This window comes from Pteropus vampyrus, unplaced genomic scaffold (genome assembly GCF_000151845.1).
Source record: "Pteropus vampyrus isolate Shadow unplaced genomic scaffold, Pvam_2.0 Scaffold286, whole genome shotgun sequence".
Lineage (NCBI taxonomy): Eukaryota > Metazoa > Chordata > Mammalia > Chiroptera > Pteropodidae > Pteropus > Pteropus vampyrus.
Genome location: NW_011889067.1, coordinates 331,478 through 349,143, shown reverse-complemented (window position 1 = coordinate 349,143; position 17,666 = coordinate 331,478). Strand labels below are relative to the sequence as shown.

The window sequence follows — 17,666 nt, the reverse complement described above, 5'->3', positions numbered from 1 at the left end:
TCTACTTCTTAATATACCCTTGTTTGTTTCATAAAAAGAATAATAAAAGGTTTAATGACTCAAATGGAGGAAAGTTGGTAATTCCAAGAAGATGTGCTATAATTATCAAATACCTTCTCCTCCGATTTCCCCTAAAGGCACAACAGGCATCTCAGCTTAAGAAGCGCATCCTTGGTCTGTAGTGTCCTAGGTGTCCTAAGTGAAATTAACACACCTGATTTCCATATAGCACAACAGTGGTTAGCTCTAAGAGATGGGGTTATGGTTGGGAAAGTATACACGGGACTTTGGGGGCATGTTCTGTTTTTGACCTGTGTGTCGTCAACATAAGTGTTTATTTTTTAATTATTCAGTGAAGTGTGTGTGTGAGTGTCTGTCTCTGTCTGTCTGTCTGTTTCTCTCCCCAGTTCCATAAAGGCAAGGATGATTTCTTGTGTAGTCTCAGTTGTGATGAAGGAAATTAACTGATTCATAATATTCCAATGTGCTTTAATTTTTTCGAATCATGAGTTTCATATTTTCCTTTCTCTTTTAATCAGACACAGGCAGTTCTACGACAAGCCTGGCTCGAAAACATCCGTCCAGTTTTAGTGATTAATAAGATAGATCGCTTGATAGTGGAACTGAAATTCACCCCACAGGAGGCGTATTCTCACCTCAAGAATATTTTAGAGCAGGTATTACCCTTTACATCAGTATTTTAAAAATTGGGGCTCAAGGAGGTATCATTGTAAGGAAGTTGCTAAGTTGTGTGTGTGGCATTGCTATAGAAAATTCTTATTTAGAACTTTTCCGCTTAAGATTCATATGTATTACAGTTATACTACAACACAGGCAACAGGACAGGCATCCTTTCAGGAGCCCCCTCCCCCTGGAAACCTTCTCGACTATGAAACTTAGACAGTAGGTTTTAATGCTCTCTGGTTTAAACCTTGTAGTTTGGTTCCAAAATGGAATGATGATAGGAGACTTTTTTTTTTTTTTTTAATGACCTGTCTTTAAATGGAATTTTACCCAAGTATTTTTAAATTTATTTATTCAGGAAACATTTATATAGCTATATGTTGAATAAATGAATTCTTGGATATTTGTCGTGTGCTGGGTATTACGAATGTAAGGGCAGACAGGTCAGAGTCTTTATTTTCAAAATCTCACAGTGTAGTAGGGGAGACAAACAGTTAAAGGAGACATTTGGAGAACAGTGAGATAAGCCCTGGTGTGATTCGAGAACACAGGTGAGGACCACCTCACCCAGACCAGGTGAGAGGGAGGAGAGAGTTAGGAAAAGTCTTGCAACAGAAGGTAGTGTATGCAGGTAGAGAATTATGGCAGAGGCGTTTGAGAGAGAAGGGACAGGATGCACAAAGTCATAAAGGCGAGAAAACACAGCACAGTGTTTCACCCAGAGAGGTGCAGATTGTCTTTTACAGCCAACAGATTAGAGCACGGTGAGCAGGGCCAGGAGGTATGAGCAGGAAGGCAGCCAGGCCTTAGCGTGTGGTGAGCCTCTATGCCGTGCATTGAGCTCGAACTCTTCTTCAAGAAAGTGGAGCACCATTGATGAGACCAACTTAAAATGTATTTGCCGAAGGGAGGGAATGATGAAGGCAGAGCAGTGGAAAAAGTGGATCAGTGGGTCTTGTTCCCTGTAGAGACGGACAGAGACGAACACAGGCGAAATGCCCCTGCCTCGCAGTGGAAGGAGCAGGGCCGGTGGGTTTGCAGATACAGACAGGCTGACGGGTTGGAATATGGGGAGTTTGCAGGATTTCTGGATAATAGGCTCTGTTTTCTCTCTCAGGTAGGAAATAAGATTACTTACTTGAGAGTTGGAGTTTGGGAAGAAGGCCCGGAGAGAGTGGTGAAAAGTTCAAACAGCTGGTGTGTGAAGTGGCCAGGGACTTGACTAAGGCTGTAAACTAGGGTTGTCGGGGTGGAAACTGAGTTCCTAGTGACACCAGGCCTGGAGTTAAAGTTGTGACTTTAACAGTGTTTGCACTAGACGAATAATCACAAAAATGATTTTACTTTTGTTGGGTCGAGAAAGAATGGGCTGATAACTTGTAAGTTAATTATTATAAATGTCATATTACTATTAATATGAGCCCAGACCGTGACTGACAGATGGCTCTTGGCTTAATGGTTAGGCAGGGTGTCTCTCACCGTGGGCATGCTAAGCATTGAATGACAGTCTGCCGTATCACCATCTCTTCTAGATTAATGCGCTCACAGGAACTCTTTTTACTTCTAAAGTCCTAGAAGAAAGAGCAGAGAGAGAGACCGAATCCCAGGGGAACCCACATTCTGACCCGGGAGAGCAAGTGTACGACTGGAGTGCTGGCTTGGAGGACACGGATGATTCCCACCTTTACTTCTCTCCAGACCAGGGGAATGTGGTATTCACAAGTGCAGTCGACGGGTGGGGCTTCGGGTGAGTCTGTTTGCATCTGTTACATCTCTGTGGATTTGATACACAAGTGGTTTTTTATATGGTTATCATTATTATAATTCATAAATACATCAGAAGTGGACATCTTTAATAAAGACACCTAGATTCTCAAGGGTTTCTGCTTTCTGTTCGTTCAGTTATGTAGTTAGACAACCCAGTTTACTTGAGAATGGTGCAAAAGGCAAGGCAACGTCTTAGTTTCATTATGACAGTTTTTCACTTCATAGGCCTTCTGGAAGGGTCTCTGGGCCTCCCAGGCCCGTGGACTGTGCTGTCGTCACAGAGCTGCCCGTGCTCAGTGCCTTCTGCAGTTGCTCATAAATCCCACTGGACACCGGGCAGTGGGACACTCCATTGCTCCACCGGTTGTTAAGAGTCTGCAGTTCTGCCTGGGAATTTACGTTTCCACCCTCTCCTACCGTTCGATTTCCTCTACAGGGCAGTTACTTACCTTCTAAAAATAGTATCACTTTGCCAACTCCCCCTGCCAAAAGGGACCCAAAAGTTTGGTCAGCAGCCAACAAGTTATGCAAAGCTCCTCTTCTCTCCCCAGAGCAAGTTATTTGGAACCTTGGGTGAAGGCAAGCTATACAACCCAGAACAAACTGGAACGAACGTTTTCCCTCAGAAGTTGCAACTGATTTTTTAAATTGAACTTTTTATTTTGAGGTTATAGTAGCTGCACGACAATTGTAAGAAAAAATACAGAGTTCTCGATTTACTAACCCCTGGAGTCGTCAGCGGGACAAGACCTGCTTTCTTTTTGAGGCCCAGGAGCTCTGCCCAGTGAGTGTCGGCCGTTGGCCCCGTCCTCACTGTGGAGTAGTGACTGAAGTGGGCGCGAGACCAGGCGTGCCCTTTCAGCCCTCTGTGCTGGGAGAGCTGTCAGACAGTGGAGCGAGCCGAGAACCTGTGCAGAGAAGATGGGTTCTCTCTTCAGAAGGACAAAAGGATTATAGATAATGTAGTAATAATAACATAACTCATGATTACATAAGTTATTGTAGGAATAATGTGTAATTTGTGATTTGTGTCATTTGTTTATACATAATAATTATTAAGTAATAGGAAGTAAAGTTTTGGAAAATTTAAAAAGTCGCTCTGCTAAATAAATTACTGTTGGATCAAATGGGAAATAAAGTTTACCATAGTGAGTTATTTTGAAAGTAACAGACCCTTGAGGCCAGCTCCACAGTGTCAACAGCCTGTTACTGTGTAATCTGAATTTTGATTCTTGAGTGGGTATTTTTTTGTCCCTTGGCCCTCACTGAAAGGGGACTTGGATATTTATCGTTAGCAGTTTCTGCATTGCCTGCTTTTGCTTCTACGCTGCTGCCTGATGCTCTTCACATTCTTGCTTCCAACCATAATTATTAACTCCTGCTCCTTCAGCTTATCACCCTCACCAGGCTTCCAGTCTCATCAGAGAGTGTCAGCTCGTTGGACTGAGTCGTAGTTAACTTCTGGATTCCAGCAGTACCACAGTTGCTGACTGATGTGTAAAGAACGGTCTAGAGTATGTTAACTTTGGATTCCTTCTGCAGTGGATAAAGTAGCAACTGCATCTTTTCAGATGCTGGTGCTTTGAGAGTTGGACTCAAACCTTTGGTTAAACATACTGTTCCCTGCAGAAAAGATTTCCTTTAGGTCCTTTATCCAGACAACGCAGACACTGCGTACAGCAGCACCCATGTTTGTCAGGTGACTGCCCTCCCATGGTTGAGAGCAGAGCTGGCGCTAACTGGTTTCTCTAAGAGCTGAGGGAGTTAAGTGCATGCGTTTGGGGTTTAATCGTGGATGCTGAAAAACCCTTTTTGGCAGGTTCTGGCTAGATTTCATTCTCTTTGTGAACAGACAGCTATAGCAGTGAATGGCTGAAGCCGTTTTTGTTGGCACAGTTGCAATGGGCAACTAGAGCCTGGATTTCTTTGGCCATTGTCCCTCCTCCCGTGTTTACACATGCAGTTAAGAATGGGAGCTGTAACGTGGGGTCTGATTCATGTGCATGTAGAGATGATTGGACAAGAACACAGGCTCGGGTCAGATGCTCGGGTTTGAAGCCCAGCTTCACTTATGACCTATGAATATCTATGTGCTTCTCTATCCTTTTCTGTAAAACAGGAGATAATTTGTACCTGCCTTGTAGGTGAGTTGAAATTATTATGTTAGTAGTACATCTGAAGCACTTTGAACAGTATCTGGCACAGAAACACTCCAGTGTCAGCTATACCCATACTTATTGTTGTTATTAATAACCTAACGCTTGCTTTCGTTTCAGAATTGAGCACTTTGCCAAGATCTACAGTCAAAAAATTGGCATCAAAAAGGAAGTTCTTTTGAAAACATTGTGGGGAGATTATTATATAAATATGAAGGCTAAGAAGATCATGAAGGTTGATCAGGTAATGTGCATACCTTCCTTTTGAATGTCGGTTACGCTCTTGCCCCAAGAAAACCTTTACTGTCACACTTAATAGGATGTAATTTGGCTTTGGTGTCAGTTCCTGAAGGACTTTTTAACTGTATATATTTGGTTAAAGCTCATGAGTCAGATCCAAGTATTGCTTAAGTAGAGTTCTTTAAATATAGATAATAAATAATTATTATTGGGGGGTAGCAAAATTCTCGTCCTGGTCACTCGAAGACACACATTTTGCATCATGCATTTGTGTGTCCCTTTCACCGTTAAGGAGACGTCTCTTTTACACACCACCGTATGGCCCACAGTGTATTCCTAGTCTCAGCTGAGGCATCTCTTACTAATGCCAGTCACCATGAGTGGTAATGGGGAGAAGCAGGGGCTCCCTGGAACCCTTCCTTCTGTAGGTAGAGGCAATGTAGGACTGACCGCTGAGTCACGTAGCCTCAAATGATACTTTTCTTGACACTTTTAATGTAAAATTCAGGATTTTGTATATTATTCTCATTAAAGAGCATATATGTTCCTTTTAGAAAGTATTATAAAAGCACAGGAAAGAAAAAATCAGAAGCCAACAATGCTAATGCTATGGTTTTAATTTATTTTTTTTCTTTTTGGATAGATGCATATATCCCTCAGTTGATATTATGCTGTTTATATAACGTAGCTGCTTTTTCGCTTGATGTTATATCTAAATTAAAAAAAAAAAAAATCATGAATATCTTCCCTTGCCTGAGAAATCTTTTTATAAACAGTGTATTTAAAAAGGAGCCAGTGTGAAGTGGGAAAGAGCTGATTTGAGATTCGGACTCTGCTTAAATCTCAGCTGCAGCATTCACTAGCTTTGTGACCTGTATCTAGGTTTTTCATTTGCAAAATGGAGGTCGTCGTACTTACCTCTGGTTGTGATTATATGAAACCATCTGAGAAAAGTCTTGAGAACAGTTCCTGTCACATAATAAGTACCTTGTTGTTATTTTGTTTTGTGAGTGCTTCATGGAATCACTCTCCTAAGATTGGAGACATAGTTTTTGTTTTTGTCTTTTAAATGTTTTGGTATTAAAAGTAAAGCTATGGTGGGCATGTTTGTGCATAAGTTTTTATGGCTTCTTGATGACTTTTTTTTAAACCAAGCATTCAAAGGTAACGACGTAATTTCCTACTACTTAGCGGTGGCTCTTGAGAAGGGCAGTATCGGTTCGTGTTCCATCTCATGTCTCTGAGAGAATCCATCTCGGGGTGCTCTTGCTCTTATTTAGCATAGTTTAAGAGAACCGGTCGGTTTTTTGTTTATTTAATAGCCTCTTTCTTGAAGTTAAGTGTTTTTCCTATTTAAGAACATCATTAGCCTTTAGTCCAGGGAAAGGCCTGCACACGCAGAGGGAAGTTTTAGCCCTCAGCTTCGGTACTGTGTGTTCCTTTAATGTCAGTGGCGGGGCAGCTGCAGTGATAAGTCCCCCAAATGGTTTCATCATTTGTGAAGTCCATAGTTCCCACAGTAAGAGAACAGTGGGTTATTATAACTACTTTCCTCTTCTTTACTGTTGGATAAATATTTTCTGATAGAAATGAGACTTACTGGTAATAAAATATAAGAATGAATATTTAAGATACCTGTTAAATACTTGGAAACTTATGCATGTATATTCTTTTTTATAGGCAAAAGGAAAGAAACCATTATTTGTACAGCTAATCCTGGAAAATATATGGAGTTTATATGATGCTGTCTTAAAAAAGTAAGACTGTTATAAAACTTTATCTTTGGACAGGATAATTTGCCTCACTTCCTATTTTAGTGAATCACACTTGGGAAAGCTGACGTAGACAGGGAAAGTGAAGAAAGCCTTTACAGATGAGTCGATTTCAGGAGCTGGAGACAGTTTACAGGGGTATGTGTAGCCCAAGTCAAAGGTAACAGGAGAGACAAAACAGCAATGTTACAGAGTGCCGAGGGGAACAGATAAAAGGACAGAGAAACATTGGACCTTTGCTTTTATAAAGCTAGTTTAAAATAAAATAGTAATCATAGTTAAAAAAAACAAACAAACAAAAAAACGTTCTTGATACCTGTGATCATTAATGAGGAACTTGGGAGAAAACTTGCCTGATACAAGTGGAAAAGAAAGTTTGCTTTAGTAAATTTACTTTCTGTGTTTTACCAGAGTTGGAATAATGCCTTTTAAGCATTTTATTTGTAAAACCGTGTCACCATTTGACATCATTTGTTTAATGGTGCTTTATGGGAAGTTTTAAAGGCTCATTTGACAGCATAAGAGCAGAGATTGAGCGGTCCTCTAATGTAGTAGCAGGAGCCCCTTTTGATCGTTTCTGTTGATTTTTCCGTAGAAAAAGTAGTGCATCAGGAATAGATGTATTGATGTTGCATTCTTTTTTTGTGCTGCTCCTTCACACCTGTGTGACCCCTCCCCCAATCTTGTGTGTTTACTGTAGGGACAAAGAAAAAATTGATAAAATAGTGACTTCTTTAGGATTGAAGATGGGAGCCCGGGAAGCACGACATTCAGACCCTAAAGTCCAGCTCAGTGCCATCTGCAGTCAGTGGCTGCCTATAGCGCACGCTGTTCTTGGTATCCTTTATTTCAATGGCTTTTAGTGAAGTAGTTTTGACAAAACAAGAAAAAGGAACATGTGATTGGCAGCCAGGAAATTGTCTGGAAGTAATGCATTCTAGTCCAAAGTAAGTTTTCTGTGGTTATTTAGCATTCTCCTATGAAACTTTAACGCTTTAAAAATTAATGTATTAATACTTATTAGTAGTCATACTAATACCAGTCTAAAAGAATATTCTTTTAAGAACATATTTTCCTTTATTTTTGTTTCATTAGCTGTGAAAATAGAAATTTTATATTACTAAGATTTATATATTAGAGAATTTAGACGTTTGCATTAGATCACCATTTCATCTAGTGTCAGTACGTTACTGTTTCCCATCATGTTAGTGATCACAAAAATACTTGATTACAGTTAATGTAACCCAAGTGTTTGAACACATGAGTTTAAATGATCTTCATTGATCTTTGTGTACAGGCAATGTCCATGGGGTGCATAGGAGCGGGGGGGGGGCGGGGTTCAGTGTCCTGGGAGTGGACCAGTTGTGGTAGCTCAGCCCAGAGCTCTGATGGACACTTACCCCTACAGTGACACTTGCTCTGGTAGGGGACTTTCTTGTATCGTAGCTTGTGGCCGTTGGTTCTATAAAAGTATATAGACTGAAACCATATGAAAAATTATCAGGATTTCATGGTCACAGGTAGCTAAGCTAGTAAGCTTTGTTGTCATCTCTTGTTTCGTGGGCCATCAGCATATTAGGATAGCTATTGTAAGAATCCTTCCTGGGCTTTAGGGAGTCCATGAAGTTCCTGGAATTCTATCCATTTTGAGACATGACACATACAGTAACGTTGCCTTACAGCCCAGATGTTTTCCGTAGACATACGTTGTTCCCTCGATGTTTAGTGCACACTGTGGATCTGTACCTTGGTGGAGGGCCCTTGCTCAAGGTTTTGAATCCTTAACAACAGACTTCAGCTATGGTGTGTCAGAAACTTCCTAGTCCCCTCGATATTACTGCCGAGAGAGTGGAGAAACTGATGTGTACAGGATCACACACATTTGACTCTCTTCCACCGGAAACCCAGGCACTCAAAGCAGGTGAGGTAAAGATGAGCATAGCATGCATCCTCTTTTTGATTGTCCTAAGCAAGGCTGCTCTAGACCAGTTTGTGGACTGCCGGTCTGCTGAACGATAAGTTGTCACATGTCCACCTCCACAGATAAAGTTTTACAAATGACCCTTTCACCGGTTTTTCTCCAAAGGTTTTATTTTTTTTCTATAGCCATTTGTTTTCCACTACTGGGGTGGGAGACCAGAAACTCTGAGACTCCTTTCTGCGCTGATCTCATTTCATAATCTCATCATGATGCTATATTTCATACTCCTAAACAGCCAGGACCGTGTCCGTGAGCTGCTGCGTCGCCGCCATGGCTGTGTCCTTAGGGTTCCAGGGGCTGTGTGGCTCCTTAGAAGCCCTGCGCATATGCTCCCTGGAGAGGGGTGCCTCCCATTCCAGCCTCTGTAAGCTCCACGGTACTCACCTGTGTGCACTCACTGTTTCCACTTCGCCCATTCTGCTGAATTTGGTGTTCCACCCCCAGAACCACTGCGCTCCTGTTCTCGGGGCCACTGTTTACTGTCCTTGTTAAATCACCTGACCAGATCTGTCAGAAGCATTCGACACAACTGGTCACTCCTTTCTTGAGACTCTTCCCTCGACTTCCAGGCTTCCACGTGCTTCTACTTTTCTCCCTGTCCGCTTATTCTTAATCTCTTTCCGGTTCCTCTCCATCTCCCTGACTTGTTAACTGAGATGTCCCCAAGCAAGGTTCAGTGTTTTGACCTTACCTGTTTTCTATCTGCATCCACTCTCCAGGTGATCTTATCCAATCTCTAGGCTTCACATGACAAGGCTGTGTTCATAATCCCCACATCTGTGTCTCCAGTGCAGATGTGTTCCCTGAACTCCATACTCTTTTGTCCGGTTGCACACTCCCTCTCTCCACGCGGCTAAGAAGCATGGCAAACAACCTATCCCAAGCTGGGCTTCTTGTCTTCTCCCCCAGCCTGTTTCTGGTTATTCCATCTCAGCTCTAGGGACCTCCAGTCTTTCATTGGCTCAGTCCAAAAGCCTCGGAGTCATCCATGGCTCATCTCGCAGGCCTGCATCCAGTCCATCTGCAAATCCTGTTATTTTTCCCTTGAAATATATCCACAGTTCAGCTACTTCTCAGCATTTCCACTTCCGCCTCTCTGTCATTGTAATAGCTTTCAGACAGAAAAGTCAAGCTTCTGCTCTGGATTCCCCTTCAGTGTTTTGTCAGCCCTGCAGCCAGAGCGATCTGTTCACGTGTAAGGTTGGATGTGTCATTCTGTTCCTCAAAACCTTTCAGAGCTTTCCCAGGCAAGACTTCTGGTACATGTTTAATTCTGACTTCCAGAATGTTTTTTCTGGTTCAGATTTTACTGATGAATTCTTTAACTTACATAACAATTTTTTGACATGGCAGTTTTAAAAAATTACTAAGGAATACTTCTGTACCTCCAGTGTAGGTTAAGAAAAGTGTCAGTGTGTCGCTATGAAGTTGTGTAAAATTTATAGATTTAGGGAAAATCGATGTCTTTGTAATAATGGATTTTAATTCTAAGATTTGTCACTACTGTCATGGTAAGATATTTTTGCCTGTTTTGTTTTCTGACTTGTTATTGTGGGGATGGGAAAAAGCTATTGATTTTTATCTATTTTGTTCAAGTGCTGCCTGTTGACCCCTGACCTTTGATAACATTCCTCAGTTCTGTCCCTTCCACTGGGTCCAGGGGAAATCTGTGAGGGCTTGCGGGGTGGGCACCCTGTTTCCTTGCTGCAGCTCTATTTAGGGGTTGCCCCAGCCCTCCTCTCACCCTGTTAATTTTGCTTTTCTTTCCTCATTTCTGCCAGTTTTGCTTGCTCTTGCTCTATTCTGGCAATTTTATACTTTTTTAAATGGAATTTTTATCGTGGTTGTAAAAGATTATAGGCTGCTTATATATTTAAGTGATGTCATCGTCTAAACATCTAATTGTTTTGTAGAAAAATGGATTTTTAATAATGGGGGGAAAGTGACATTTCTCTTCCCGCTCGTTCAGCTTTCATGAAATGTGGAAGTGAAGATACTGCTCCAGTTATTATCTTTGTTTCCAAAATGTTCGCAGTTGACGCTAAGGCTTTGCCTCAGAACAAGCCAAGGTAAGGGCGTGGGGGAAGTTGGGCTGGCCTGGGGAAATGGCTTATGTTTGGTGGGGGTGCATTGGAAGTGTGGGTATCTGAGAAAGGTCCGTGCTGTTGTGTAAGGCGCATTGTGGAGATATTGGCTCTTGCATGTCGGTTCATAATTCAGAATAGCTGGGGACACAGCATCCTCAGAGAAAGCCCGATAGGCCGTCTCTCCTGTTGCCACAGTTAGGGAGAGGACTTGGAGAAACCTCAGTGAAGGGACCTGGGACCACCCGCTGTCTTACCCAGCCACATTAATAACTGCTGTTTCTCTGTGTGAGTGGACTGAGATGCCTGATGTTGCCAGATGTTAACACGTTTGTGGTATCCTGTAGACCTCTCACACAAGAAGAAATTGCTCAGAGGCGTGAGCGTGCAAGACAGAGGCACGCGGAGAAGCTCGCAGCAGCGCAGGGCCAGGTGCCTGTGGAGTCCGCCCCAGATGGGGGTGCCCTTGCAACAAGTCCAGAGGGAGAGGACCCAAAAGGTACATCTTTCTTACGTAGGCTTTGGTGCAGAATAGTTGTTACTTAATGTGGGACACTCATCCTTTAGCACTCCAGCTTCTAGCTTTAATTGTAGGTTTTATCAGTATCCTTTCATTCTTGGTGTCTCTTTCCTGAGACTGGGCCAAATTTATATCCTATTCACTGTTCCCTGTTTCCTGGCAGTTCTTGGAGTGGAGAGAGCATTCTTTGCATTCATTATCCTTTTGTTTCTGGCAGGTGATGAGCAACAAGTGGAGAGTATGACCCCGACACCTGTGCCACAGGAAGGAAACAGCCAAGAGACTTTCATTGCATTTGCTCGGGTATTCAGTGGTGTGGCTCGAAGAGGAAAGAAAATTTTTGTCTTGGGGCCTAAATATAGTCCTGTTGAGTTTTTGCAGCGGGTAAGAGTTGGAAATAAAACATCAGCATATTGTTTCAAGGTTTCAATAGTTTTCAAATTGTCGAAGTTGGTTATTACCTTATTGGTAGATTTATTTTTGTCTCTAGGAAGGCACATTTGGCTGAATTCATATATTCTCTTGTGTTTTTTTGGTAACATTTGGTACCCTGTTTTACTTAGTAGCATTTAGGAAACTAAACCAGTATCTGAGCACAGCTTCCAGGCCTTATTTAATTAATTTTAAGGTTTTTCTCTTCAAGGCTAGAGAAAGGAACTGGGAACAACAGATGTCCTGCTAGAGCCAGGACAGTGGCAGATCTTCAAGAAATAGGGAGGTCCAAAAAATTAGTGTCACTGGCTAAAGGCATGGGCAGTGAGCAGGCGACATGCAGCAGTCACATGACAGGCAGATCCTCAAAATTGATCAGGAGGGTCTATAAGCATAGAACGGCCAGCATCTAAATATGCTTGACCCAAAGGGCAAAGGGAGACCACAGGCTACAGCTGTCACAGAGCATTTCAGACATAAGCAAGGTGCATACGTAGTAATTAGGTCATGAAGGTCATAGGAGGATGAACATGCCAGAGGTTCAGGTTGCCAGTCAGGTTCAGCAAGAAGCAGTAAGAAAGGATTTACCTGTCAGGTTCTGTGAAAAGCTCCATTGAGACACTGTTTGGTATCACTTTAAATCAGTACATGTATTTGGCATGAGTCAACATTTTGCAATACAGAAATCTTTCTATCCATGAATGTATTAGAATAGCAACAAAATCTAAGAGAAAATTATAAAACTTCAATGAAAAACATTTGAAATAACCTAAAGAAATGGATAGATACACCTAAACATTACTGTTTTTAAAAAATGGGGTTTTTTTTTTTTTTGCTGATCTACAGACAGTTAACTTTTTTATATTGATCTTGTGTCTGGCCACCTTGTTGAACTGTCTTACTCATAATTTACAGTTTGTTCTAAGTGGATGGATGGTCATATTGCATATGGATGATTTTTCTCTTCCTGTTTAAACTTTCTATTTTTTATTTCTTCCTAACCTATCTCTAGAGCACCCTGCAGAATTGTCATTGAATCAGAAGTTATACACTTAAATGTAATATATGCCTGCAAGGCCATCATTTTCATGTTTAACCTAACGTAACAGCTTCTCCCTCCTCTGAGCTTTAATGAATTTACCTGCCTGCATTGCTTTTTGTCACTCACTTTATGTTTGTGATGTTAGTTATCTTCATATATGTTATATCCTAACATTTTTTCCTCTGCATAGCACGAGCACAGTGCCTTGGGCCTGTGGGTCCCAAAGATAAGTTGGTGATTGAAATGCTTTCAGGGCACTAGCATTTATGTGGAGGTCACTGAATAATTCAAGAAAATATCTTGAATATTTTTCAAGGTATTGAATAATTCTCGACAAAACTTGAGTATTTCGAGACGATATCTCCCCAAGAATAAATGTGATGCCGGGGAGCTCAGAAATGTGTCATCCTGTAGCGTGTCGACATTTAATGCTCCTCCAGAGTGCTCATTTTCACGTTACCAGCACGAGAGCTCCAGCTCCTCTTGAATGCTTGAAGAGCATCACAAGGAGGTTAAATCAATTTAAATGATAATAGTAATGAGTGTTGAAATAATAGCATAGTTGTCACCAGAACTAGTGTGTGACATGATTCGCGTGAATCCTAGCAAGGGGTGACATGGGTTTTTGTTTATTAGCTTATGCGGTGCTACCAGGTTACAACAGAATTTATGTTACTTCGCCATAAAGCTCATGATTGTGTGAGATTCCTGATAATTTTTAAATATTTGAGAAATTTTACTAGTTCAGATTTTAATGTTAGATGTATTTTTATATAACACCATTTCAGATTTGTGTGTTTCAGGTTGACATGAAATGTGACTGCAGCCTGTCTTACTAATGAAGATTAATAATGCTATAGATATTATTTAATGTTTTCATTTAATGCCTCCTAACTTACCTTCAGCCATTTTTCTTTGCCCAGGTACCATTAGGCTTCTCAGCTCCACTGGACGACCTGCCCTCCGTCCCCCACATGGCATGCTGCACTCTGGAACACCTGTACCTTCTGATGGGCAGGGAACTGGAAGACCTAGAAGAGGTGCCTCCAGGAAACGTGCTAGGTAGGGTGGTGCTGTGTGTCACATGTGTACTCCATCCTGAGGGGTTACGTGACTGGTCACAACCGTAGTGAAATCTCTGAAGGAAATGACTGGGGTCTTCTTTTCTCGTGTTCTTAGATGTTAACTTCATGCATTTGAGTAATTAGCACATAGATCAGTAACTTGCTGTGAATTATAGTAGTTCTGTTTTAAAAGAAAATACTCCTCAAGTCATCTCCACTCAAAGCTGGGGTTCCTTTAGCCTTAGAGTCAGAGTTACCATTTTAGACACATTTCACTTGTTTCTTGATTTCAAAACTGGAGCATATGTAGCAGTAGCAATAATCTCATAAACCAGGTATTTAATGAAAGCAACTTTTCAAAGCTAGCAGTAAGTTTAAGGCAGAATGGAGGAGAAGGCCAAGGATTTTGGTTTGTTACTAAGTGAAAAGCAAAGAGCTCGAGAGAAAGCCAGCTGGCAGCTGAGGGTAATGGAGGCTGGGATTCCAGCCATTAGGCTGCTCCGCTGACTTGTCTGAGACCCCAGGTATGTCAGCACAGTTTGGGTTTTTGTTTTTTGGGTGTTTTGTTTTTAAACTTAAAACAGTTTTGCCTCCTTTGGAGGTGGGTGTTGAAATGAGAGGGAAGCATAAGATGGGTGGCTGAATTTGGTTGAACTAATTTATATGTTCCAGTTATCTGTTGCTGCATAACAGACCACCCAAAGCCTAGTGGCTTACTACAGAGACACCTTTTGTTTTCTCATGAATCTGTAATTGGGAGTGGTTTGGTGGGACAGCTAAAGTGCTAGAATTATATGAAGGCTCTTTTCACTCGTGTTTGACAGTTGGTGCTGTCTGCTGGGACCTTGGTTGAGAGTGTGACTGGGGCTGGAACGTGTGGCCTTCCATATGGCTGCTTGGCTTCCTCACGGCCTGGTGGCTGGGTTCTGCACGTGAGCATCCCAGGGGGAAGAGGCCGGAGGAAGCTCTATCAGCTCCAAAGCCTTCAGCCTCACTTCTGCCACATTCTCTTTATTAGAAGTGAGTCACTAGGGCAGGCCCATATCCAGAGGGAGGGGACTGACGCCACCTTTTGATGGAGACATGTCAAAGAATTTGTGGACATGGTTTAAAACAACTATACCACTAATTATAATCTCTCATTTCCTTTTATATTTTAGTAGGCCCGTGATAAGACACAAATTACAAATTAAAACATAGTGATGTTTATAGTGACCAGGACAGGCCTGTAAATTTCATCTTTTTTAACTGTTAACTTAGAGAAAACGTTGTAATTCCTATTTGATAGGAAAAAAGTAGAGAATGGTGTGACTGATACCCATGTGTTTTTCATCAGAAATGATAGAATCAGATTTATCTAATGCAGAGAGGAACTCTTGTCGGGGGAGGAGGTGAAGGCTCATGGCGTTCTTGAACAAGTCAGTGAATATAGGCAAGGTCTGAAGGGAAGCACTTGCACTGGCACCTGAAAAATGTGTATTTCCCTTTCGAACTCAGCTATTACTCACTTGGAGAACTCACACTAATACGTGTGGAATAGATTTTGTGGTCTGGAAACAGTTGATTTAAAGTTTAAGGTAATTTAATTCCAGTGTGATATTTGAAAAGTTGGCATAGACGGGGCCAGAAAGTCCTCACATGTTTAACACACAATAGCCTTTTGTTCAGTTTTCTACTGAGAATCTCTCTGAAAGTAAATGTTTGCTACAGGCTCCTGTTAAAATGTGAGGGGAAATTGAATTAGGATTCTAAATCTTTAGCCTTTTCTTAATACACTTTCAGATCTCTTCCATATGGTTAAATCTTTAAAATTTCAGGGATATATTAAAAGAAGAGATATGATATTCCTCTTTTTACAACATGAGGAAAATGATATTTAGCTTTTATCTGAACTGGTTTTAGTTCCGCCATGGTTGACTGCTGGGTGGATAGGAAGTCGGTGTGGTTTGAATGAGAGAGTGTGTGTGTTTCCTAGTAATGTGGGTTACCTGAGGGGTCAGAAGTCTTTGAAGAGTTTTACTAGCATATTTAATTTGATTTATTTCAAGGGAAATTTCAAAAGTTTGTGATTCTTAAGCCTTTTGTGGTACTTATGTAAAACTTTTAGTTACTAATGAATTTCTTTTAAATATACTTTGTTATCAGTATTTCAACTTGGAAAGAGTCTATTTTAGTCAGTAAATAAGTAGTCCCTTCTAAACATTTAGTTTCAACTGATTTTAATAATTTTTCTTTTACAGATGATCATGATTTTAGTCTTATATTTCCTAATAGATATGTGCCTTTTTATTGTTATATTGCCTATAAAAATATGGCTGATAATAATAATTGTAGCTGCTATTCTGTCTGGTTTCTTCCTGACTTTAATGAAAATATTCCTAGTATTTTAGTTTCAGGTTTGCTGAGTGATTTGCCTGTTGATTCATAGTGCTTGCTTATTATGCTAGGAAACTTTTTAAATTCAGGAATAGATACTGAATTTTATTGATGCGATCTCAGCATCTGAAGCCAAAGTCGTAGAGCTTTCCTCCTTGTTATAATTCATGTCCTGAATTATATTTAATTATTTCCTGATTATTTAGCTATCCTTGCATTCCTAGGGGGAGAAGGACATCACTTGATCATTGCATATTCTCTTCATACACTGTTAGATTCGATTTTCTGTTATCCAGATTTTTCATGTTGATAAATTTGTTTGTGGAATTTAGGTATCAGCATTATACTGGTTTCATGAAATAAATAACAAATTAAGGGGTGGTTTTCATTGTTTTTTATTCTGTGGAACATTTAAATGGCACAGGAATTTTCTGGTCCTTAAAAAATTTGGTGTTAACAGCCATGAAACCAGCTATATCCCTGGCTTGTTGTCCAGGTTGTGATTTGATAACATTATCAATTGTTAGTTACTGTTATCATTTGTTATCCCTTCAAGGTTCTTTTTACTGTTCCTTATGTTGATTTTGGTACTACGTGCTCTCATAGATAATCATAGATTTCAGATTGATTATTCAGTTCATTTGCTTGGAGCCTGGTATTGGTATTGGTTATAATAATGACATCAAATAGTGTCTGCCTGTGTGCCAGACTACTAGTGTTTATTCAGGAGCGGTCACCTTATCTCCTTCTTGCAAATGAGATTTTACCTCGGAAGTCTTTACATTTCATTGCTCCTCATGAAGATCCTTTGGGCGCTCAGTGAGTATTGGTTGAACGAATCAATCAGTTAGTAAGAGCACAGAGCTTAGGTTGGGAGAACACATGAACAGCCAGAGCGCCTTAGTGTTCACCATTTATTTCTTCATAGTTTAAACTATTCTCAGGTAGAAAAGGAAGTTAGAAAGTGCGGAAAACACTTTTTTTAGAAGTAAACACATTTGCTTTTCATTATGAATATTTTGGAATTTCATAGATGAGCAAAATTCTTTCTTAGTCTGAACAGTTCTTATTAAAGGATATCAAGATAGTGACATTTTAAGGTGATAAGATTATCTAGGCCCCCAGAGCAAAGGCAATTTTTACCCCTTGGAATTCTTTGCTTACACGCAGTACACGGAAACGAATCGCTCTCTCCTCCTCTCAGTGTGTCCCAGGTGTTCTGGAGGCACGCAGGTGAATCCTGGGCTGAAAAAGGCAAGGCTGTGTGATGTCAGAAAAGCACAGCTATGCTGAGTCTGAGCTCTTTTTTCTTAGTCTTGGTTCATTCATGAGGAGAGCTTTATCCTAGGCTTCCTAAGGCCAGAGTTGCCCCCAGGAGTCACTTGAAGCCCCTTTCTGGTCTTCTGAGCTAAGGGTGCTCCCAAGGGAAGGCAGGGCTCAGTTGCCTCCTAGTTAGAGAGTTAACTGCCCCAGTTGTTGTCATCTGAGGTGTGAGGTTAGGGACTTAAGCTCCACCGACCATCTTTTTTTTTTTTTTTCTGTCAGTTC

The 17,666-nt window shown here is 41.0% G+C and overlaps 1 protein-coding gene across 1 annotated transcript; it reads left to right on the top strand.

Moving 5' to 3' along the window:
• Positions 1–512: 512 nt before the first annotated feature.
• LOC105302882 (elongation factor-like GTPase 1) lies at positions 513–13,823 on the top strand. Its single transcript, XM_023520977.1, has 10 exons — positions 513–677; positions 2,217–2,431; positions 4,728–4,851; positions 6,528–6,604; positions 7,320–7,456; positions 8,418–8,540; positions 10,570–10,669; positions 11,032–11,183; positions 11,422–11,588; positions 13,602–13,823. The coding sequence occupies exons 3-10, from the start codon at positions 4,819–4,821 to the stop codon at positions 13,806–13,808; spliced, it is 996 nt and encodes a 331-aa protein (XP_023376745.1). The 5' UTR covers positions 513–677; positions 2,217–2,431; positions 4,728–4,818; the 3' UTR covers positions 13,809–13,823.
• The last annotated feature ends 3,843 nt before the right edge of the window (positions 13,824–17,666 follow it).